At 37.6% G+C, this 25,637-nt stretch overlaps 3 protein-coding genes and 1 pseudogene across 3 annotated transcripts; 2 read left to right on the top strand and 2 right to left on the bottom strand.

The window, feature by feature from the left end:
- Positions 1–4,241: 4,241 nt before the first annotated feature.
- Positions 4,242–10,034, bottom strand: LOC126825166 (tubulin alpha-2/alpha-4 chain-like). The gene is made up of 3 exons (XM_056101690.1): positions 10,014–10,034; positions 5,227–5,597; positions 4,242–4,830 (listed from the first exon to the last, which is right to left on the bottom strand). Exons 1-3 carry the CDS (start codon positions 10,032–10,034, stop codon positions 4,242–4,244), a joined length of 981 nt encoding a protein of 326 aa, XP_055957665.1.
- A 66-nt stretch (positions 10,035–10,100) lies between these two features.
- On the bottom strand, positions 10,101–10,950 carry LOC126825165 (tubulin alpha-2/alpha-4 chain-like; annotated as a pseudogene).
- An 8,006-nt stretch (positions 10,951–18,956) lies between these two features.
- On the top strand, positions 18,957–19,400 carry LOC126824218 (uncharacterized; the record flags this gene model as incomplete). Its single annotated transcript, XM_050553402.1, has 1 exon — positions 18,957–19,400. A coding segment is annotated over exon 1 (444 nt), but the record flags the coding sequence as incomplete, so codon positions are not given.
- A 3,852-nt stretch (positions 19,401–23,252) lies between these two features.
- Positions 23,253–24,607, top strand: LOC126825152 (tubulin alpha-2/alpha-4 chain-like). Its single transcript, XM_050554656.2, has one exon. The coding sequence runs from the start codon at positions 23,294–23,296 to the stop codon at positions 24,605–24,607; it is 1,314 nt and encodes a 437-aa protein (XP_050410613.1). The 5' UTR covers positions 23,253–23,293.
- The last annotated feature ends 1,030 nt before the right edge of the window (positions 24,608–25,637 follow it).

Here is a 25,637-nt window from a genome sequence, read left to right as displayed (position 1 = left end):
ATTAGTTACACAGAAACAGTCCAATCAATTAGGGATCACAAAAATTAATTCAATTACTAAGAAACTGTGGTTAACAAGGGATTAGGTAATCACCTGTTAACACGGTAATCTTGTAAACAAATTAATGATATTGCCTACACTACACTGCTGGGAATTTATGTATTAAGTTCATTAGTTTTATTTCTAGATCTACCCCCCCCCCCCCTCCTTCCCCCCCCCCCAAAAAAAAAACCACAACATTTTGTCAGTTTACACCACTGTATATAGAATTACGTAAGACCAAATAAATTATTTTACTATCATTAAATAACAATTAATAATATACAAAAGAAACAACGTAGTCTTAAAAACAGGAATACAGAAACACTATACAAGATTTCATAGAAAAATGTAGTAAATAAGACTAGAATTTAGAGACAAATGTAAAAGAAAACAATTTTTTTCATTATTATAATCGATTCCCCGGTTGTACGTGACAAGGAGTAGGGTCGCCTGTTCATCTTCGTGGGTTTCCTCCGGGTCTTCCAGTTTCCTCTCACTGCTAAAGATCCCTACGCGCAAGCGAATTATGGAAATAAGACTGCAACATGTGTTAGTCCGGAAATGACCTTGTTTGTGTCGCGTGGACGTTACCCCCCCCCCCCGCTCTCTATAATATAATATATAAACGAGATTAGTAATAACAAAGTATTTAAAAAACAATCTGCTACAAATTGTAGCCTCTATATATTGCGTTAACAATGCCTCAGGAAAAGGGTGGGGAGGGGGAACTTAGGAACGAAAGGACGCAGAGACCCCAGTGCTTCTTTAAATTTTTCTAGAAAGTGGTTGTGTATAATATATTCTAGTAATCATGGATGTCTATCGAACAGTCAATCGTGTTTTGTTGAGGGGTGTAGGTGTAGTATGTATAAATTATCTCTGTGCATATCTGAATTATAATGGTTATTATGACATAGTTTTAAATTTATGAGTTCAACCGCCTTATTTACTGAGAGAGAGAGAGAGAGAGAGATGGGGTTTAACGTTCACTCGACACAAACTAGTTCCTTTCGGGACTAACATATTGTTCAATTTTATTTCCATAATTCGCTTACGCGTAGGGGTCTTTAGCAGTGGGAGGAAACCGGAGGACCCGGAGAAAACCCACGAGTTTGGACAGGCGACCCTTCTCCTTGGCACGTACAACCGGGGAATCGAAACTCCGCCAGTCGACTCAATGACAGATTTTGTGATACAGCGCACACGTGCTAACCATTCAGCCACCCCCTAACTCCACAGGTGAGTATGGTGTTGGCCTACTAATCAGGAGGCCCAGGATTCAATCATGGTATAAGCCGGGACATTGTCTGACCTGGCAAAAAAAAAGCGTTTACATATGGGAAAACCCACGATTACGTATAATGATCCCCTGGCAGTTTAAAACCGAAACAGCTTCTGAAATCCAAGTTTTTAAGCTACTGCCCCAGTTATCCGAGTAGTTACGAGCGAGTACTCATGAAACTATTGCCCATTTAAAGAGTTGACATAGCTATCAATTATTGATTAAATTTTGTATTAACATGACGTAATTAGATAACGATGCCTTATCATTCTCAACATTTTATTAATTGTCATTAATTTTGAATACAGGAACCGTACAATACAAAAACATTTATATTTTCATAAAATTTCCTCATCTATCTATATTATCTATCTATATATATATTTGTGACTGTCGTTTGTCTGTCTGTCTGTCTGTCTGTCTGTCTGTTCGGGGTTGGCGGCTACACTAGGTCTGCCCCGAGTCTGAAATTTGGGGTATAGGGGTAGCTCGGACCGGGGAGTAGCATAGGCCAGGTGGCGTTAGTCTACCACTTCCGGTTTCGGAGTTATGACCCCCGAGCGAAGCCGGTCTGTTCGGGGTTGGCGGCTACATCTGCCCCGAGTCTGAAATTTGGGGTAAAGGGGTAGCCCGCACCGGGGAGTAACATAGGCCAGGTGGCGTTAGTCTACCACTTCCGGTTTCGGAGTTATGACCCCCGAGCGAAGCCGGTCTGTTCGGGGTTGGCGGCTACACTAGGCCTGCCCCTTGTCTGAAATTTGGGGTATAGGGGTAGCTCGGACCGGGGAGTAACATAGGTCAGGTGGCGTTAGTCTACCACTTCCGGTTTCGGAGTTATGACCCCCGAGCGAAGCCGGGTATCCTGCTAGTTTCTCATAAAATTATCATAAAACGGAAAAATATCATAAAAAAATATGAAATTTCGCTATTCTTATCCGCATAACACTGGCTGAACACTACTTCATGGACAGGAGTTATTCATTCTCAATGTAATTTTATAAAAAAAGATCATAATATTTGATTATAATAAAAAGTCATGAAATGTGATACAAATATTATAAAAATATCATAATATTTGATAAAAATCATAAAATAATCATAAGTTTTGATAGAAAAATATCATAAAAATCATAAAATTCCCCTTGAAGCTTTCATAAAAATATACATTTTTGACAAAAATCTGTGTACGGTCCCTGTGAATAATGTAATATATTATTTTCATAATAACCTCACGAAAAAAAAAGTTCGAAGCACTTGTCTATTAGATTAAATTATATTTAAGTTAAAGGGTTTAATTATCCAGTTCACCACTGCTTAATCCATGCCAATATACACCCAAATAGATTATTTACTCCTCAAAATACCAACGCTAGGATTCAATGGGATTTAAAACAGGCCTATCATTAAATTTTCACGTACAACAAAATGGCGCTGGAATACGAACATAGTGAGCAGCATAGATTGATGAAATTTCAATTTGGTAAATACTAAACGGAAATGAACCATTTTTGGACTTATATTTCTTTTAGAGATTCATCTTTCACCATATTGTAGCTTAAATGGGATTCTGCTTAAATATGGGTTATGTAAGATTTAGACAAAGAGCTGACAGTTCTCGCTATAATAGTCAAAAACTAGATAATGAAAAGGGAATATTTTGAAAATTTCAGTCAAATTACTTCATTCAGAGGGACTTTAGGGCTGTTTGGAGAATAGCGGAGTCTCGATTGTCATTGCTACCGTTGTTACGATAATAAACAAAGTCTCGATTATCCATTATTAATTAAATCATTAACCGCCAATATTGTTTAAATCCGTTGAAAATCTAGAGCACGAGTGTTTGACGATGTAGCGCAGATCGTTTATTATCGTAGCATCGATACTTGACAACCGAGACTAAGTCTCTAAGATCCATTTCATCGTTTACGTTTTAAATCCCGCTGGTGCTGAAATCCATTTAAATCGCGACAACCCGATAATCTAGAGAGTTGATTATAGACTTGTTTTGTGAAAAAAAGGCTAAATTATAATTTATGTAAGATTTGAAACCAGAAATGACCAGAAATGGACAGATTTAGCCCTCATATAATGCATATTTAAGTGATCTTCCCTTTCTCCATAGTTTAAAATTAAAAGGAACAGACTAATATGACACAAAGTCATTATACAAAGACGAGGAAATGAAATGAAATGGAGTTTAACGCCCTGCTTTTTTTGTGCCATCCGGGTCAATGAAGGAGGGCATGTGTCCTGCATTTTGATTCCAACTGTCTAAAGTGTACATCGATGAGTACAACACGGGACACGGTTTATCGTTCCATCCGAACGATGTTCCTTCTCCCAGCCCCCCAGTCCCAATCCTTCACTTGGCTGACAAGGGTAAACAAATTAAATAAGGCTATATTAGACCATTGTCTAGTTGCCATTTTATTTTCAAAATTTTCTGGAATATGATAAAAGCACCCTTGGCATCTGGAACAGGCCGTAGCGCGCCAATGTCCAAGCAAAATGCCCCCCATAGTGCATTTCATTAGGCTGGTTGCTGCAGAAACGTAAACCGTTAAACCACTAAAAATCTACAAAAACCTAGATGGCTAGATGAAGTGCATTTCTTTGAACGACATTTCAAATAACAACAAAAAGTCCCAGTCATCAACATTCAGCGGCAATCTTTGTGTTATTGGTAATCAACTACCGTATACTATACAATAAAGATGTCGACCTTGTTTTTGGTGAGATTTGGGTTCGTGTATCTATGGCGACATGAAAGACCTCTAAATTGTTTTTACGACGTAATCAAGTTCAAACTTGTATGTGATTAACCCCCGGACAGTGGGCAGTGAGGCCCTTCATGGAAGAAATATAAAACCAACTGCAATATTCATTAAAATGTTTTATTTTATCCAAAACATATTATCTAATATTCTTCTCCTCCCTCTTCTTCTCCTTCACCTTCGACTGAATCAACACCAACTTCTTCATAATCTTTCTCTAGAGCAGCCAAATCTTCTCTAGCTTCAGAGAATTCACCTTCTTCCATACCTTCACCAACATACCAGTGGACGAAAGCCCTCTTAGCGTACATCAGATCAAATTTATGATCCAGACGAGCCCAAGCTTCAGCAATAGCAGTAGTGTTACTCAACATACAAACAGCTCTCTGTACCTTGGCTAAATCACCGCCTGGTACAACAGTTGGTGGTTGGTAGTTGATACCTACTTTAAAACCAGTTGGACACCAGTCAACAAATTGGATGGTTCTCTTGGTCTTGATGGTGGCGATGGCGGCGTTGACATCCTTGGGAACGACATCTCCTCGGTACAGCATACAACAAGACATGTACTTGCCATGGCGAGGATCACATTTTACCATCTGGTTGGCAGGTTCAAAACACGCATTGGTAATTTCAGCCACGGTCAGTTGTTCATGATAGGCTTTTTCAGCTGAGATAACTGGGGCATAGGTAGCAAGAGGGAAATGGATACGTGGATAGGGAACCAAGTTGGTCTGGAACTCAGTAAGATCAACATTAAGGGCACCGTCAAATCGTAGAGAGGCGGTGATGGAGCTGACGATCTGACCAATTAAACGATTCAAGTTGGTGTAGGTTGGACGTTCAATATCCAAGTTACGGCGACAGATATCATAAATAGCTTCATTATCAACCATAAAGGCACAGTCAGAATGTTCCAAGGTAGTGTGAGTGGTCAGGATAGAGTTGTAGGGTTCAACCACAGCAGTGGAAATTTGCGGTGCTGGATAAACGGCAAATTCTAATTTGGATTTCTTGCCATAGTCGACACTCAATCTTTCCATTAGAAGAGATGAAAAACCAGAACCGGTTCCACCACCAAAACTATGGAAGATGAGGAATCCCTGAAGACCAGTACATTGATCAGCCAATTTCCTGATTCTGTCCAGAACCAAGTCAATGATTTCTTTACCCACGGTGTAATGACCACGAGCGTAATTATTGGCGGCATCTTCTTTACCAGTGATGAGTTGTTCAGGGTGGAAGAGTTGGCGGTATGTACCAGTTCTTACTTCATCTACAACCGTTGGTTCCAAGTCAACAAACACAGCTCTTGGTACATGTTTACCAGCACCAGTCTCACTGAAGAATGTGTTGAAGGAATCGTCTCCACCACCAATAGTTTTATCTGATGGCATCTGACCATCAGGCTGGATACCATGTTCCAAACAGTACAACTCCCAACAGGCGTTGCCCATCTGGACTCCGGCCTGGCCGATATGAACAGAGATACACTCACGCTGAAAAGGACAAAAGAAAAATTGTTTAACTATTTGTATTAATCATCCTCCAAAAATTATAGAAATTATTAAATTGCGTTCATCAGTAAATTCCTACACATGGATATCTAAAATGGTATCAGTTGCAATATACTTTTTTACTAGTTTCACTTTAGATTTGAGTACTGTGCCTATACTTAATCGAATACACGGGTGTTACTCGTCCCATCCGAACGACTAGGCGGAAATTTCTTTTCAGGCTTTCCATCCTGCACTATTGGGAACAACCAGACCACGAAGCTTTCCTTTAGGGGGTTAACAGTGACAGCTAGACTGACAGCGAAATGCAAAGAAGAAAATCTTAAAATCATCGTTCTATTAACAGATACTGGTTCGTAAAAATATTATTAAAAATAACTTACCATATTGAAGATTTATGTTTGTCGTGAAATAAATAAATAAACAGCTTGCTATGACTGATGTTTGTCAGAAGGCAAGTTAAAGTTAATGATGACTTGAACTCGACAGTTTGTAGTTTATATACTGTAATAATTGTTGTCTATAGTAACCCTTTAAACACCACTAATCTTAGTTTACATAGAAACAGTTAGATCAATTAGACATCAGAGAAACCAATACTGTGGTTAACAAGGGATTATCTAAAACAATAATCTTGTAATATTAGTTACACAGAAACACCCAACATTTTTTTTTTTCAGTTTACACCACTGTATATAGAATTACGTACATTTTTTTACTATCATTAAATAACAATTAATAATATAGATATTAATAATAATATTAATAATAATATAAAAAAAAGAAACAACGTAGTTCTAAAAACAGGAATACACAAACGCTATACAAGAATTCATAGAAAAGTGTAGTAAATAAGACTACAATTTAGAGAAAAATGTAAAACAAAACAATTTTGTTATTATTGTAATATATGAACTGGCTGGGTATCGAATCCCCGGTTGTACGTGACAAGGAGTAGGGTCGCCTGTCCAACTTCGTGGGTTTTCTCGAAATGACCTAGTTTGTGTCGAGTGGACGTTACTCTCTCTCTCTCTCTCTCTCTCTCTCTCTAATATAATATAAACAAGATTAGTAATAACAATATATTTTCAAGAAAGTGGTTGTGTATAATAAATTCTAGAAGTGAGACATTTGCCACGTAGTCATGGATGTCTATCGAAGTCAGTCATTTTTTGACGGGTGTAGGTGTGGTTTGTATAGATAATTTCTGTGCATATCTGAATTATAATGATTATTATGAAATAGTTTTAAATTTAAGAGTTCAACCGCCTTATTTACTGAGAGAGAGAGAGAGAGAGAGAGAGAGAGAGAGAGAGAGAGATGAGGTGAGTATGAGAGAGAGAGAAATGGGGTTTAACGTCCACTCGACACAAACTAGTTCCTTTCGGGACTAACATATGGTTCAATTTTATTTCCATAATTCGCTTGCGCGTAGGAGTCTTTAGCAGTATGAGGAAACCGGAGGACCCAGAGAAAACTTACGAGGTTGGACAGGCAACCCTTATCCTTGTCACGTAGTACAACCGGGGAATCGAAACTCTGCCAGTTGACTCAATGACAGACTTTATGATACAGCGCGTACGTGCTAACCATTCAGCCTTCCCACCACCCCAGGTGAGTATGGTGTTGGCCTACTAATCAGGAGGCCCAGGGTTCAATCACGGTGTAAACCGGGACATCGTCTGACCTGGCAAAGAAAAGCGTCTACATATGGGAAAACCCACGATTACGTATAATGATCCCCTGGCAGTTTAAAACCTAAATCCGCTTCTAAAATCCAAGTTTTTAAGCTACTGCCCCAGTTATCCGAGCAGTTACGAGCGACTACGCATGAAACCATTGCCCATTTAAAGAGTTGACATAGCTATCAATTATTGATTGAATTTTGTATTAACATAACATAATTAGATAACGATGCCTTATCACTCTCAACATTTTATTAATTGTCATTTATTTTGAATACAGGAACCGTACTATACAAAAACATTGATATTTTCATAAAATTTCCTCATTTCTCATAAAATTATCATAAAATGGAAAAATATCATAAAAAATATGAAATTTCGCTATTCTTATCCGCATAACACTGACTGAACACTACTTCATGGACAGGAGTTATTTATTCTCAATGCAATTTTATAAAAAAAGATCATAATACTTGATTATAATAAAAAGTCATGAAATGTGATACAAACACTATAAAAATATCATAATATTTGATAAAAATCATAAAATAATCATAAGTTTTGATAGAAAAATAACATAAAAATCATAAAATTCCACTTGAAGCTTTCATAAAAATATATATTTTTGACAAAAATCTGTGTACGGTCCCTGTGAATAATGTAATATATTATTTTCAAAATAACCTTACGAAGAACTGTTAGATTAAATTATATTTAAGTTAAAGAGTTTAATTATCCAGTTCAGCACTGCTTAATCCATGCCAATATACACCCAAATTGATTATTTACTCCTCAAAATACCAACGTTAGGATTCAATCGGATTTAAAAAAGGCCTATCATTAAATTTTCACGTACAACAAAATGGCGATGGGCTTATTACATAGTGAGTAGCATAGATGTATGCAATTTCAGTTTGGTAAATACTAAACGGAAATGAACCATTTTTGGACTTATATTCCTTTTAGAGATTTATATTTCACCATATTGTAGCTTACATGGGATTCTGCTTCAAATGCATTATGTAAGAGTTAGATCAAGAGCTGTCAGTTCTTCATGAAAAGGGAGTATCTTGAAAATTTCAGTCAAATTACTTCATTCTGAGCGACGTTAGGGCTGTTTGGAGAATAGCGGAGTCTCGATTGCCATTCCTACCGTTGTTACGATAATAAACAAAGTCTCGATTATCCATTATTAATTAAATCATTAACCGCCAATCGTGTTTAAATCCGTTGAAAATCTAGAGCACGAGTGTTTGACGATGTAGCGCACATCGTTTATTATCGAAGCATCGATACTTGGCAACCAAGACTAAGTCTCTAACATCCATTTCATCGTTTAAGTTTTAAATCTAGCTGGTGCTAAAATCCATTTAAATCGCGACAAACCGATGTTCTAGAGAGTTGATTATAGGCTTGTTTTGTGACAAAAATGGCAGAATAATAATTTATATAAGATTTGAAGCCCGAATTGACCTGAAATGGACAGATTTAGCCCTTAAGTAATGCATATTCAAGTGACCCCCCCCCCCTTTCTCCATAGTTTAAAATTAAAAGGAACAGACAAATATGACACAAAGTCATTATACAAAGACGAGGAAATGAAATGAAGGAGGGCATGTGTCCTGCATATTGATTCCAACCGTCTAGGGCTCTTTAAAGTGTACATCGATGAGTACAACACGGGACACGGTTTATCGTTCCATCCGAACGATGTTCCTTCTCCCAGCCCCCCCAATCCCAATCCTTCACAATCCTTGACAAGGGTAAACAAATTAAATAAGGCTATATTAGACCATTGTCTAGTTGCCATTTTATTTTCAAAATTTTCTGGAATAGGATAAAAGCACGATTGACATCTGGAATAGGTCGTAGCGCGCCGATGTCCAAGCAAAATGTCCCCTATAGTGCATTTCATTAGGCTGGTTGCTGCAGAAACGTAAACCGTTAAACCACTAAAAATCTACAAAAACCTAGATGCCTAGATGAATGTCTTTGAACGACATTTGAAAAAACGACAAAAAGTCACAGTCATCAACATTCAGCGGCAATCTTTGTGTTATTGGTAATCAACTACCGTATACTATACAATCAAGATGTCGGCCTTGTTTTTGGTCAGATTTGGGTAACTGTGTGTATCTATTGCGACATGAAAGGCCTCTAAATTGTATATGCGACCAAATCAAGTTCAAAATTGTATGTGATTACCCCCCGGACAGTGGGCAGTGAGGCCCTTCATGGAAGAATGATAAAACCAACTGCAATATTCATTAAAATGTTTTATTTTCTCCAAAACATATTATCTAATATTCTTCTCCTCCCTCTTCTTCTCCTTCACCTTCAACAGAATCAACACCAACTTCTTCATAATCTTTCTCTAGAGCAGCCAAATCTTCTCTAGCTTCAGAGAATTCACCTTCTTCCATACCTTCACCAACATACCAGTGGACGAAAGCTCTCTTAGCGTACATCAGATCAAATTTATGATCTAGGCGAGCCCAGGCTTCAGCAATAGCAGTAGTATTACTCAACATACAGACAGCTCTCTGTACCTTGGCTAAATCACCTCCTGGTACAACAGTTGGTGGTTGGTAGTTGATACCTACTTTAAAACCAGTTGGACACCAGTCAACAAATTGAATAGTTCTCTTGGTCTTGATGGTGGCGATGGCAGCGTTGACATCCTTGGGAACAACATCTCCTCGGTACAACATACAACAAGACATGTACTTGCCATGACGAGGGTCACATTTTACCATCTGGTTGGCAGGTTCAAAACACGCGTTGGTGATTTCAGCAACGGTCAGTTGTTCATGGTATGCTTTCTCAGCTGAGATGACTGGGGCATAGGTAGCTAGAGGGAAATGGATACGTGGATAGGGAACCAAGTTGGTCTGGAACTCAGTAAGATCAACATTAAGGGCACCATCAAATCGTAGAGAGGCGGTGATGGAGCTGACGATCTGTCCAATGAGTCGGTTTAAGTTGGTGTAGGTTGGACGTTCAATGTCCAAGTTACGGCGACAGATGTCATAAATAGCTTCATTATCAACCATAAAGGCACAGTCAGAATGTTCCAAGGTGGTGTGAGTGGTCAGGATAGAGTTGTAGGGTTCTACAACAGCAGTGGAAATTTGTGGTGCTGGATAAATGGCGAATTCTAACTTAGATTTCTTGCCATAGTCGACACTCAATCTTTCCATAAGAAGAGATGAGAAACCAGAACCGGTTCCACCACCAAAACTGTGGAAGATGAGGAATCCCTGAAGACCAGTACATTGATCAGCCAATTTCCTGATTCTGTCGAGAACCAAGTCAATGATTTCTTTACCAACAGTATAGTGACCACGAGCGTAATTATTGGCGGCATCTTCTTTACCAGTGATGAGTTGTTCAGGATGGAAAAGTTGGCGGTATGTACCAGTTCGGACTTCATCTACAACCGTTGGTTCCAAGTCAACAAACACAGCTCTTGGTACATGTTTACCAGCACCGGTCTCACTGAAGAACGTGTTGAAGGAATCATCTCCACCACCAATGGTTTTATCTGAAGGCATCTGACCATCAGGCTGGATACCATGTTCCAAACAGTACAACTCCCAACAAGCGTTGCCCATCTGGACTCCGGCCTGGCCGATATGAACAGAGATACACTCACGCTGAAAATATAAAAGAAAAATAGGTTAACAATATTTGTATTAGTCACCCATCGAAGGTGGAAGAAACTTTTAGATGTTTTCATCCACATCAGTACATTCCTTCGTCATGGATATCTAAAATGGAATCAATTGCTATGGAGCTTGTAAACATATTATGTTACTACTTTTACTTCAGAATTGGGCAGGGCCCAAAATTTTAGTTGGGTAGAACGCTTTCTACCACAGATGGAGCAACATATAGCAACCTCTTGCTCAAAAGCACGTATGAGATTCAGCATGGAAAATTGATACACAAACTAGAAGAAAATAGCAATTTTCCGCCTTTCATTTCAACCTAGCCAACCTCTCAACTCTTGTATCAAAATCATTAATATTCAGCAAAACTTGCCAGTCGATTCTACACCATAAGTCAACAAAATCGCAAGCAAAGGGGGGGGGGGGGGTGGAGGTTGGGGTGAGGTAAAGAGAGAAAAGACTAAAAATAACTTTCGGCCTTCATTCGGGTTAAGTTGTAAGAATGTTTGGTGAGCTGTGTCCATATACCCACTAAATATTGACTGAACACTGTTATAGAAAACGAAGAGTAGCAAGCTGGTTCATAAAAATATTATTAAATATAACTTACCATATTGAAGACTAAAGTTTGTCGTGAAATAAATAAATAAACAGCTTGCTATGACTGATGTTTGTCAGAAGGCAAGTTAAAGTAAATGATAACTTGAACTCAACAGTTTGTAGTTTATATACGTAATAATTGTTGTCTATAGTAACCCTTTAAACACCACTAATCTTAGTTTACATAAAAACAGTTAGATCAATTAGACATCAGAGGAACCAATACGGTGGTCAACAAGGGATTATCTAATCGCCCGTTAACACGGTAATCTTGTAAACAAATTAATGATATCGCCCACACTGCTCAGAATCTAAATGAAAACGACAAATTCTGAAAATTTATGTACTGGGTTCATTATTTTTATTTCTATTTCAACAAAAAATCCCTCTTTTTTTGTTTATACCACTGTATAAATAATTATATGAGATCAAATGAATTTATTTTACTATTATTAAATAAAAATTAACAATATACTGAAATTATTTACTATTATTAAATAAAAATTAGAATATACATAAGAAATAATGCAGATCTTTAAACCACACATATACAAACAATATACAAGAATATATAGAAAAATGTAATAAATAAATTATGAATTTAGAGAAAAATGTAAAAAAAAACCCGCGAATTTTTTATTATTATAATATAAACGAGATTAGTAATAACAAAGGATTTTACTAAGATGACCCCAATGCTTCATATCAAATCTGAAAAAAAAACCATGTTAGAAAAATGTGGCTTCCATGGTGTCATTTCTGTACTATTCAATTGTCGCATTCACTTTCCGGGGTTTTTTTTATATTGGAATTCGAAATAAGAATAGGCCATAGCGCCACTGTCCGGACAAAATTTCTCTGATAGCACACCGCGTGTCGTATGCCCGTCTACATTAGCCCAGTCGAAGCAGAACAAGAAGACGTTAAACCCCATTTATTTCTCGGACAAATATCGATTAATTTGAAGTGTTCTGTTCATCTGTATATTTTAACATTGAAACATTCACACACGGATTAGTTTCAACAGTAGACGTAAGTTTATTTCTTTCTTAAAATAAACTTTATTTTTTTTGAAGGGTATACGTATACGTACGGATGGGGTGAGGGGTGTAGGTAGGGTGCGGGGTGGGATGGGTGTGGGTCAAGAATAGCAGAATTAGCAGAAAAACATGGTTGCGGCCATATTTTAGTGACCTTCATGTAAGTTTGTACTTTCATTCTGACATTTTGGGGCTTTAAGCACACTCCACCACCACGTGCAGCGCGTGAACGTGTACACGGGACATGGGTTTTCGTTCCATCCGAACGACTAGACGATTGCTCCTCAACCTCCCCATCCTTCACATGACTGAGGAAGGGTAAACCAAACCGGATTATCCCGAGGAACCTTTTCGTTGAACACCGGGATCAGACAAATATGGGTATTAAACGGTATCAAAATGGTCAATGACATTGTTATGGCAGTGATGCAGGACCGAGGGCCTGACAAGGACAACTGTCTAGTCGTTCGGATGGGACAAAAACCCAGGCCCCGTGTACACTTTGGCGTGCACGTAAAAGATCCCTTGACAGTTGGAATTCGATATAAGAGTAGGGCGTAGTGCCGCTATCGGGCAAAATTTGCCTCATAGCACACTGTATGGCCTATGCCCGCCTTCATTAGCCCAGTCCGGAGCAAAACAGTAGGACGTTATACCCCATTTCATTTCATTTGTCCCACATTGCCCACCGCATTTCCAGTAATGTATGCACTTATTCAACCAATAACACGCGAAACAAAACAGATATTTACGAAAGCCCAGAAGGCTCCTTCCAAATTCCAAATTCCAAATGCGAAATTCCAAATCCGATCCGAGGTTTGCTCCGGCAGATGTGAACAGTTTGGTGATCGGTTGGATATCAGTAGTAGTACTTGATCTCTCAGTTCTTTCAGTGTAAAAGTTCCACGGATATTGAATATATAGGTTAAATCCGCCGCATCGGCGACACTTATCTTCTCTGCAGCAGCCATGTCACGCTTGTAATGTCACGTGATTATATCGAATTTGGAATTTCGCATTTGGAATTTTGAATCTAGTAATTTGGAACGGGTGTTTATCCGGCCCAGGCATCAGATAGGTAAACTAACACTAATTAGTTGTTTAAAATTACAATTAATTTAAATTCTAATTTGTTTAATTGATGGGGGGCTGCCAATTTGCTATTTTATTGGTTAGACATGAATTTGGAATTTCGCATATGGAATTTGGAAAGAGCCTTGTGGGCTTTCGTAGATATTGGTATTTGATACGGCATACGGAACTTGAGAACCAACACGATTTTAATTGTATTGCCAACAACAAAGTTTACTAATGAATTCAAAGGAGAATGCAAAGATGTTAAACGGATCAGAACAATTGATAGTGTATTAATAGTTGTTAAAATACAGATGTGACATCATCCTTTGATGTTGGAGTACCATTATTTCAAATAATCGTACGGGCAATGTGCCAAGCGTAACTTGGTAAAATATTGAAGACGAGTGACGTATTTCATTGCAAAGCACGTGCAAGTGTCTGTATTTTAAGTTGTTTAATGGTCTCGAGCTTAAGACATTGCGTAATATATTGTAAAAACATTCGGGCCTCACGGCCCTCATGTTGTTACAATATATTACTTAATGTCTCACTCTCGACCATTAAACAATACAGAATGGCGGCCATTCAGGGCATGACCGTCAAATTGATTATAAAAAGAATTTATCGAACACATATGCGACCTTAATATTAATAATGATTTTATCTATTCGCTCTGTATTTTCATATCAACTTTTAATATCAATTTATGTTATAAATATATGATTCTATGGTAGCGGCTGTTATGACGCTGTCTTTAATTTTAATTTTTATATCTTTTAAACATAAATTTTTTATAGATGTACAACAAACATTATATTATCATATAAACCTAGATTCAATGGTAACGAGGCAAATAAGTGAAATACGTCCACATAGCAGCTGGCTTTCGAAATAGGTTAAACATACATTTTAAGGTGGCCCATGCACCTACAGAAATACAGTCAACCGCTGATAGTTCGAGACTACCACTGAAGCGTGCACATTCGCCGTGTCGAGGCCAACTTTCTGACAGTATGATACTATAAATAGCCATGGCACGTGCAATTCTCTACAAATCTATCAACTATTACAGCCGTAAAAAATTTATTGTTGACGATTTTGAATAGCAGTAAAATTAAGCTTCTTGGTTATTACAGCAGATTTAGAAATTACGTTCGTTTCATTTTTTAAATCGCTTTATCATTAACTGTACCGTTAAGAGCGGCATCTTTTGGTTTAGTACAATTACTATCTCTGAAACACTCGGGTTAGACAGGAACATGATACTAGCAGTAGTTTCATTTTACTTTTACAAGCTTCTTAAAACAATTGTTGAGCTAGCTAACGTGCTCATTTCTTAATTCAATTTCTTGTTCTAGCTTTCTGTTATGTTTCGTAAAAAAGTAGTCTTGATTATCCCGACCTGTCAATCAGCCTTAGAATGGTCGATAGACTGATTAAGCGACTCTAATTTCTAAACAAGGGCACGTAACCTATCTTTTACTCAAAAGTGTCTGGATGTTATGGACGACACATGGAACCAGTTTTCAGTCTATTATTTATAGATGATTAATGGTCATAGCTTATTAAGTACAACATGAACGTTTATTTAGTGACTATAATTGTGTGAAACTGATTTGAGGCTTGGCATATATATAAATATTGTGGCGAAATTGTCGAGATATATGGAGATATTTATTTATGGTGGGTCACCCTAACATTATGCAGGAGTTTAAATCTGCCTATTGCAAGTCTTTCTTTAGGCCTAAATTGTTATCTAAATAATTAATTAAAATTAACTTATCCAGACCATAATCAACTCTTGATGGCATGGCTAGGCTGCGATGTTTATTGGATTATGTTCCGATTTGCTGTTCGACTTCCATTCAAAATCAAAAAATGGATAATCGAGACTATGTTTTTATCCTACCGACTTTAGTAATGATGATCGAGGCTAGGTCGAAAATTAACCACTAAAATCTCGGTTCATGGTGGATCAATTTGACTGAAATTTTACTGTATCTAGTTTTTAACTATTATAGTGGGAACTGTCAGCCCTTTATCTAAGCCCCCATAATGCATCTTTAACCGTATACAGAAATCCAAATTGTAGTAGATACTTCAATTTTGATTGGCTAAGCACTAACATCAATCTAATATTATCCATTCAAATTACTAAAATTTGGATTTTTATCTTAGTTAAAATTTCGTGAAATATGCCCCAGCTTTGGTTCTGACGGAATTTATTAGTGATCGCTCGTGCCGTCAAAACCACTATCGTGTTTTAAAGCCTTTCTGTGTGGGATACAACACGAGACTGAGGTTATGCTGGGGAAAGAAAGACGGAAGAAAATAACACGAGAAAAAGAAAAACTGAGGCCGGCAGGGTTTTTTATGAAGTCATTCTTCCCCACCATAACCGAAGTCGAGGACTTTATCTTGCTTATAAACCGTTTACATGTACGCAAATTGAGAATATCCCAGACTTCCCATAAGAAAAACTTCCACGCTACCCTGGAAGAATAACCTGTTACAGGTTTAAAGAAAAACTTTCAGAATAGTAAACCCAAATTCCCCTGTATATATCCAAAGCCGCCCCCGACTTTCAGACCTCATGTTATTCCGGGCATGGAATATACCCCAAAGATCAAAGAGATTTGCCGTTACAGGTTTATAAGAACACGTAATATACCCCTGGAAGAGCGGTTAGCAAAATGCTGATATACTGGGTCCATCGTCTCTGATCCCAATGCAACGACCCCCCCCCCCCCTCACACACACAAACCTACTGACTGAATCACAATCGGATTAGTCTCTCGCAGTTCACACATAATTTTTTTAAAAAACCACATTCATTTTCACAGTATTTTCGGAAAAGTGGGCATTACCGTGGAATAGAGAGAGAGAAAAATGGGGTTTAACGTCCACTCGACACAGACTAGGTTATTTCGGGACTAACATAATAATGGTTTTAATTTTATTTCAATAATTCGCTTGCACGTAGGAGTCTTTAGCAGTGGGAGGAAACCGGAGGACCCGGAGAAAACCCACGAGGTTGGACAAGCAACTCTACTCCTTGTCACGTACAGCCGTGGATTCGAAACCACGCCAGTTGACTCAATGACAGGCCTTATGATACAGCGCGCACGTGCTAACCCCCCCCCCCCCCCCACCGTGGAATAGAAGGTCGACTAAGGCAAATAACTGTAGTCCATAGTTTGTGAGATTTTCGGAAAGGAGGTGGCAACTCTGGAACGGAAAAGATTCTTATCACGAGGAAATTACCCCCCCCCCCCCTCCCCGCCTCCCCACCTCCCCACCACCCCACCACAAAAATATCCTTACACGGCCCCAAACAAAACAAAACAAATATTGGTCCTGTTTCTAGGATCCAGGACAAGATTCCAACTCCATGGTAACTAACTGTATGGAGGTTATTTATTTTCAGGGTTGACTTACAATCATCACGTGTGATATATTTATTTATGGGAAACTTGTCATCGATTATATATTTATATTAGTTAATAATATCCAATAACTGTTTTTAGATAAAACTTCTTCAATATTGAACTCTTTTACTAAAGCCTCGCCCTAACTATTATACATTTAATAAAAAACATTACAAGACAATTGTATGCCGATATTGTATGGGTGTTACGAGGTATTTGATATATTTCTGGCCTAAATGACTTATTTGATATATTTCAGGTCTACATGATATAGTACATTATAATATTTAAGGATGCATTATGCAAGAGGTAAATCAGCCTGTTGCAGGTCTTTCTTTAGGCCTGAATATGAACTATTCATTAGACATTTATTAACATGACAGGACTATAATCAACTCTCAATGGCATCGTTAGTCTACGATATTTACTGGATTTGAATACATTTTGTGATGGATAATTTAACGTAAAAGTGGATAACCGAGACTATGGTTGTTATCATACCAACGTGAGTAATGACGATCGAGACTAGCCTAAAATTAAATGTCTAATATCTCGATTCAGGGTGAAGCAATTTGACTGAAATTTTCAGTATATTTTGTTTTTATTATCTATTTTTAACTCTTGTAGCGAGAACTGCCAGCTCTTTATCTAATCTTACCTAATGACCCTTTAAGGAAAGGTAACTCAATAAGATGATAGTAGAAGAATGTTCCATGGAGCGTAGTACTGAGTGTAGTTTTAAAGCTTTTGGGTGTTATGATGTCGATAAAAATCTCTTCTACCGATTTCAGGTATGTATTCATATATTGTCTTTCAGACGAATATTCATCTATCCAAATCCAGGCCGATTTCCCACGTCAGTTTGTTGGAGGTGATCAGTTTTTCAGACATATAAACTGATACTTAAATGCTCAATACCACTCTTGTTGTAACTGAATAATATGTCCCAATCTTTATTCTGGTCAACAAATTGTACTATTTTACAATATTCCAATTAATTGATGATACAAATTTCATCTTAACACACCTAATTTAAAAAATTGGAAAAATTCTACTAAATGATTTGAAAAGCCTGACGTAAAGCTTTTCAAATGTGACTTGGATTTAAAAAATATTTTTGAACCCTTTGGACAAGTAAAATAGGATTAAATGGATAATTTACACAACAGGTAGGACACTAAACATATCTAGTACTTAGAATAAGCCTATTTTTATTTTTTGGAGCTGTCAAGCCAGCAAGAGTGGTATTGTCCCTTTAAAGGACAATATTGGTGTCAGTCGTTATCAGGTTATGACTGTCACACTGATCAGCAGTGAATATTCGCTAGGCCGCGACAATCACTGATAAGGATGACATAAATGCGACTTAATGAGTCTCAAATATTAACTTTTTTCCACCGACAAATAAAATTCTAAAACATTTTGTTGGTGTATTAGAAAAACGTTTGACGTATTTGTAGGTAAAAAATATTTCCTATTTAGTGTAAATGGGTATTAAAATGACTAAAAGGCAGCATTCTGCCCAAAGCAGTGACGTCTTATGTAAACAATGCACGAGCCATTCAGCCAATGATTGACGCCGATTGCTGAGACGACACGTGTTAAAGGCAGTCATCTTTTACAGAGATATTAGAAGACTTGTAATTCTCTGTGAAACAGATTGACTGACTGCATGAAGTGGCGAGTGATAACAGATGAACGGGCGAATTTCTGCTCACTAACAATTCTATGACAAAAATCCCTAATGACCCCCCCCCCCCCACATATGTATTTCAATGTTTGTTTTAACTTATTTCAGTATTGCCGATCACCATTGGGTTATTTTGCGTATCGTTTGATAATGGCCACCTATGCCGTGACCAGCCTTATATGTGCCGTGGTATATTCACCGATCCCGGGCTCATGGCCGGCGTTTCTCACATACTGGACGTATTTCACCCTAACTATCTACTTTCTCATGGTTGCCGAACAGTGCTGCTGCAGAAGGACGGACGAAGACGGGCCTGAAGACTTGAAAAAACTTCCATGGTATTTGATTATGGTGTGGACTTTGTTTGAGATCATGTCCCCAATGGCCATTGCTGTCACTTTGCTCTACTGGATAACGGTCTTCCCACTTCTAAATTGTCCGATTGGAAACAATGGCGTATTGCTTCATATTATGAACTCGGTCGTGGTATTGATCGACCATTCTGTCACTGCATTACCCATTCGTTTATTGCATGTTGTTTATTCCTTGATATTTGGCCTGGTGTATGTTATATTTACTGTGATATGTTGGGCAGGGGACAATACTCTTGTTTTATATCCTGTATTCTATTGGAATGAGCCTGCTATAGCGGTTGCCTACGTTTCTGGGGCTAGCGTTGTAATAATAGCTAGCTACCTGATACTGTTCGTTAGTTACAAGATAAGACAATGCTGTTGTAACAATACAAACCGAATATCATACACTAGCGTAAAATGAATCCGCCAATGATCTCATTTGTCTGCGTATGAATACATTTAATCATCGCATGGAGGGTTCCTACATGGGTGTATTTATTTTGGAGTAATATTCCATCATGGGGGGAAATGAATCAAAGACATCTTGACTTTTGCACTTAATTTCCGTGTTTATGGGATATAATATAGTATAATGTCCTTAATATACGTATTTAACGTTCGAAAGAAATATGATTATTTGATCAAAATCAATTAAAAAAATCCCCCAAATCTTTTAAACAAAAGAAAAAGACTGACTGCATTGCGAGGCCGATTGGGGGTTCTATATGTAGTACAGTGCGATGGAATTTACTATTTCTGAGATATATAAAATAAAAGTGAGAGAGAGAGAGTGGGTGGGTGGGGGGATTTAACGATTTAGTGGAAGATCGAACATCTCATTTTTGCAACTACGATACAGCGATTCTTTGTGATATAGGGCGATGGGTTTGCCTACTAGATATAAGATAATATTCATCATTTATATTAACATTCAAGTATGGAAATTAATGGAGAAAATTTTTACAAGATATAAACATAAGAAACGGGTGCAGGGAGATCCAAACTCTCATTTTAACCACAACTAAAAGTAATATCAAGGCCGTATATCGAACTGTCAATCAAATTGACTGACATACGGTCTCGCTCAGCACGCTTTTTCATTTACCAACTAGACTCTATCACACAGACATTTTTGTTAAAGGGAATTGCGCGTATTCAAATGTGACCTGGAAGACAGAGACTACAATAATTTCCTAGGCGAAAAGTAGAAAAGTCGAAAAGTCGACAGTACGACAGATAATAGCGCAGTGTGTTAATTTCCTAATTTCTACTTTTCGAGTTGCATTTTGGCTTGTATAGCGTGTTGGCGCCTTCTTACTGACATCAATAAATACAAAAATATGACTAAGTCGAAAGTCGACAAGACGGTATACAAGCCAAAATGCAAGTCGAAAAGTAGAAATTAAGAAAAAACGGGGGGCGCTATTATCGCGGTGTGTTATTTCTTAATTTCCTATTTTCGAGTTGATTTTGGCTTATATACCGTCTTGTCGCCTCACATTTTGTCGTAACTTCTACTTTTCGACTTTTCGACTTTCGTGTTCTGAAGAGGCGAAAAGTAGAAATTATGAATGGTAGTTACAGGCTTCCATAAATAAGAAACTATGTACAAAGTTTTGTGTTTCTGGATCAAAGATATTTCTCATAAACAGTGATTGAAAGTTGAGTAAATTCTTAACTTAAGTCTGAGAATGCTTTGTGAACTCGGGGCCTGGGCGCGAACAAGGCTACCACCAACATGGCACGCCTTGTCCCGATGCATTGCGCGGCATTGCGGTGACAAAACTCGTACAAGTGTCAGGGTGACATAAGTATCTAGTTCTATTCATGAACACTTTTAACATTTACTATAATCGTATTTTTATTGTATAATAATGCAATCGAAATATTTTGTTATTTTCTACATCTGTCTTCAATTCTTGTTTTATTTTCAACAATTTTCTATAAATTCTTGTCTTTTGTTTGTTTAATGGTATTTTAGACACCTACACTATTTCTTATGTATATAATACAATCAGATTAAAATACAGATCTATATTTCGTTTCGTTTTTTTTATACTTTCGATGGCCTACACTACATGAAGATCTGACAAGTTATAGCGAAAGGTCACGTCAGGGGTCAAAAGACCGACTTATGACCCAATGACGTCATACATTTCATTAACCAATCAGCATTGATGTTACTAGTGGATTACCTACAGTTCCGTGAAAAACACGCCTAAAGCTCGCCGTAACAGACCGTTTCATTGGCTTATACCTGATACCATTCAGAACACGAGTTAAATAACAACTCTTCCAGATCCAAGTGTAGTAAAGACAAGTAAACCGAAATTTTGAACTATAAAAACGAAACGAAATAGGATCTGTGTTTTAACCAGATTGGTATATAATTGAATATTATTTACTAATAGTGAATAATGTATTATACAGTGGGTAAATCTAACGAAATATAAAAATAAAACTAATGAACCCAATAAATAAATATTCAGAATTTGTTGTTTCTAGTTAAACATACATTATACAAGAGCTAAATCTGCCTATTGCAGGCCATTCTTTAGGCCTGAAATGTTATCTAAATTATTAATTAGACATAAATTAACCTATCCAGATCATAATCAACTCTAGATGGCATCACTAACCGATTTACTGCATAACTTTCCTTCACGATTTAACGATTAAATTGATAATCGAGACTATGATGTTTATCGTACTGACTTTAGTAATGATGATAGAGGCTAGGCGGAAATTTCAAATGTTTAGTTCTCGGTTCATAGCTGTGTATGCTGTCCTTGGTGGATGCAATGATACAATAAAATCTTATCTTATCTTATCTTAGTGGATCAATTTGAATGAAATTTTCAGCAAATTGAGAACTACCAACTCGTTATCAAATCTCCCAAAATGTATCTTTAAATTCTCAGCAGTGTGGATAATATTTATACAGGATTACCATGTTAACAGGTGATTAGATAATCCCTTGTTGACCACAGTATTGGTTCTCTGATGTCTAATTGATCTGTTTCTGTGTAACTAAGATTACAAGATGACCGTGTTAACAGACGATTAGCTAATCCCTTGTTGACCACAGTTTCTTAGTATTTAAATTGATCTAACTGTTTCTATGTAAATTTCAAATGTTTAGTTCTCGGTTCATAGCTGTGTATGCTGTCCTTGGTGGATGCAATGATACAATAAAATCTTATCTTATCTTATCTTAGTGGATCAATTTGAATGAAATTTTCAGCAAATTGAGAACTACCAACTCGTTATCAAATCTCCCAAAATGTATCTTTAAATTCTCAGCAGTGTGGATAATATTTATACAGGATTACCATGTTAACAGGTGATTAGATAATCCCTTGTTGACCACAGTATTGGTTCTCTGATGTCTAATTGATCTGTTTCTGTGTAACTAAGATTACAAGATGACCGTGTTAACAGACGATTAGCTAATCCCTTGTTGACCACAGTTTCTTAGTATTTAAATTGATCTAACTGTTTCTATGTAAACTAAGATTAGTGGTGTTTAGAGGGTTACTATAGACAACAATTATCACAGTATATAAACTACCAACTATTGAGTTCAAGTTATCATTTACTTTAACTTGCCTTCTGACAAACATCAGTCATAGCAAGCTGTTTATTTATTTATTTCACGACAAACTGTAATCTTCAATATGGTAAGTCATTTTTAATAATATTTTTACGAATCAGTATCTGTCTGTTAATAGAACGATGATTTTAAGATTTTCCTCTTTGGATTTTGCTGTCAGTCTAGCTGTCACTGTTAACCCCCAAAAGGAAAGCTCCGTGGTCTGGTTGTTCCCAATAGTGCAGGATGGAGGACCAGAAAAGGACATTTCGCCTAGTTGTTCGGATGGGACGAGTAACGCCTTTGTATTCGATCAAGAATAGGCACGGTAACACAATCTGAAGTGAAACAAGCTCCAAATAGAAATTGATTACATTTTAGATATCCTTGAGGAAAGAATTTACTGATGTGGATGAACACAATTAAACAATTTATTCAACTTTTTGGTGGTTGATTAATACAAATATTGTTAACCTATTTTTCTTTTATATTTTCAGCGTGAGTGTATCTCTGTTCATATCGGTCAGGCCGGAGTCCAGATGGGCAACGCCTGTTGGGAGTTGTACTGTTTAGAACATGGTATTCAGCCTGATGGTCAGATGCCTTCAGATAAAACTATTGGAGGTGGAGACGATTCCTTCAACACATTCTTCAGTGAGACCGGTGCTGGTAAACATGTACCAAGAGCTGTGTTTGTTGACTTGGAACCAACGGTTGTAGATGAAGTCCGAACTGGTACATACCGCCAACTCTTCCACCCTGAACAACTCATCACTGGTAAAGAAGATGCCGCCAATAATTACGCTCGTGGTCACTATACTGTTGGTAAAGAAATTATTGACTTGGTCCTTGATAGAATCAGGAAATTGGCTGATCAATGTACTGGTCTTCAGGGATTCCTCATCTTCCACAGTTTCGGTGGTGGAACCGGTTCTGGTTTCTCATCTCTTCTCATGGAAAGACTGAGTGTCGACTACGGCAAGAAATCTAAGTTAGAATTCGCCATTTATCCAGCACCACAAATTTCCACTGCTGTTGTAGAACCCTACAACTCTATCCTGACCACTCACACCACCTTGGAACATTCTGACTGTGCCTTTATGGTTGATAATGAAGCTATTTATGATATCTGTCGCCGTAACTTGGATATTGAACGTCCAACCTACACCAACTTGAATCGTTTAATTGGTCAGATCGTCAGCTCCATCACCGCCTCTCTACGATTTGATGGTGCCCTTAATGTTGATCTTACTGAGTTCCAGACCAACTTGGTTCCCTACCCACGTATCCATTTCCCTCTTGCTACCTATGCCCCAGTTATCTCAGCTGAGAAAGCATACCATGAACAACTTACCGTTGCTGAAATTACCAACGCGTGTTTTGAACCTGCCAACCAGATGGTAAAATGTGATCCTCGTCATGGCAAGTACATGTCTTGTTGTATGTTGTACCGAGGAGATGTTGTTCCTAAAGATGTCAACGCTGCCATCGCCACCATCAAGACCAAGAGAACCATCCAATTTGTTGACTGGTGTCCAACTGGTTTTAAAGTAGGTATCAACTACCAACCACCAACTGTTGTACCAGGAGGTGATTTAGCCAAGGTACAGAGAGCTGTTTGTATGTTGAGTAATACTACTGCTATTGCTGAAGCTTGGGCTCGTCTGGATCATAAATTTGATCTGATGTACGCTAAGAGAGCTTTCGTCCACTGGTATGTTGGTGAAGGTATGGAAGAAGGTGAATTCTCTGAAGCTAGAGAAGATCTGGCTGCTCTAGAGAAGGATTATGAAGAAGTTGGTGTTGATTCTGTTGAAGGTGAAGGAGAAGAAGAGGGTGGAGAAGAATATTAGATAACATGTTTTGGATAAATTAAAACATTTTAATTAAATTACAATTGTTTTATTATTTCTCTACTAATGTTGCGGTTTGTCTTTACGGTATCCGGGAGCTCTCTCTAAAGAATGTCGAAGATGCTAGTAAGAGACCTTTCACATCGGCTGAGATACAAACCGGAACTCGTGGTTATATTGCTCAAATCTGTCCAAAAACAAGGTAGCGGTTACCCTACGTTTCCAGGAATTTTATGTTCAATAACAAGTCAAACAAACGAATGCCAACTGACCCTCGAAAGGGGGGGGGGGCAACTGTGAGTGACACTATAATTATGAATAAATTAGTTATTGATCAATATTGGAAAAGTCAAAATATAGTAACAGCCGTAGCTAAGCGGGGTGATTTAATTATGGATACCTTATCAAATCAAAAATCAAATGGGATTTAAAGTCCTACTTTTCTATTTTAAGCTATGAACGCCTAGTCCAGGGTACTTTTAAATGTATACGAGACCTCAGTCCATTCTGCTCCACTGAAAAGAGAAACCACGTCGCCGGAAAACCCCAGAGAAACTTTCTCGGTCAAAACCGGAAGCGAACCCGAAACCCCCTGGTTAGAGACCCAGCACATTACGCACTGAGCCACCGCAGCTCCAAGTTACGCTATGTATACTATAAGTTTATATATCGAGCACCGTATTTATGGATGTGCGGTCTATCTGACGTATATACTGTAATAAAATTGAAGACATGTATGCGTTCCATATATTGGATGTTGGATGCTGAGAAATCTATTCACCTTGCTACGCTTGGCACACCGTTTATTGTACGTGTATAAAATTTAACACGCAGTATTTTGCTTGGCTTATATACATCGAATAAAGATATCATAATTTATCCTTTTTTGGAATCGCTTCATTCGCTAATGACCCTTTTTTGGTTTTCTAAGAATATTTAGATTGTAGGGAAATCTACGCACCCCTGTCCGAAAATCCTAGCTACAACATTGAGTGTATTATATACAACAAGAATTGGTTTGTCTTCAACC

This window comes from Patella vulgata, chromosome 6 (genome assembly GCF_932274485.2).
Source record: "Patella vulgata chromosome 6, xgPatVulg1.2, whole genome shotgun sequence".
NCBI classification, from domain to species: domain Eukaryota; kingdom Metazoa; phylum Mollusca; class Gastropoda; family Patellidae; genus Patella; species Patella vulgata.
Note: the sequence above shows the minus strand (reverse complement) of the source record. Positions and strands in the feature narration are given on the sequence as shown.

Bases quoted from the DNA above. Each gene is read 5' to 3' on its own strand.
- LOC126825166 (XM_056101690.1), bottom strand. From the start codon at position 10,034: ATGGCAAGTACATGTCTTGTT. The intron at 5,598-10,013 runs GTATGTTGTACC...TGTCCTTTTCAG, and splicing joins TGGCAAGTACATGTCTTGTT to CGTGAGTGTATCTCTGTTCA. The intron at 4,831-5,226 runs GGCTGATCAATG...TGAGTTCCAGAC, and splicing joins CTGGACAGAATCAGGAAATT to CAACTTGGTTCCCTATCCAC.
- LOC126825152 (XM_050554656.2), top strand. From the start codon at position 23,294: ATGGGCAACGCCTGTTGGGAGTTGTACTGTTTAGAACATGGTATTCAG.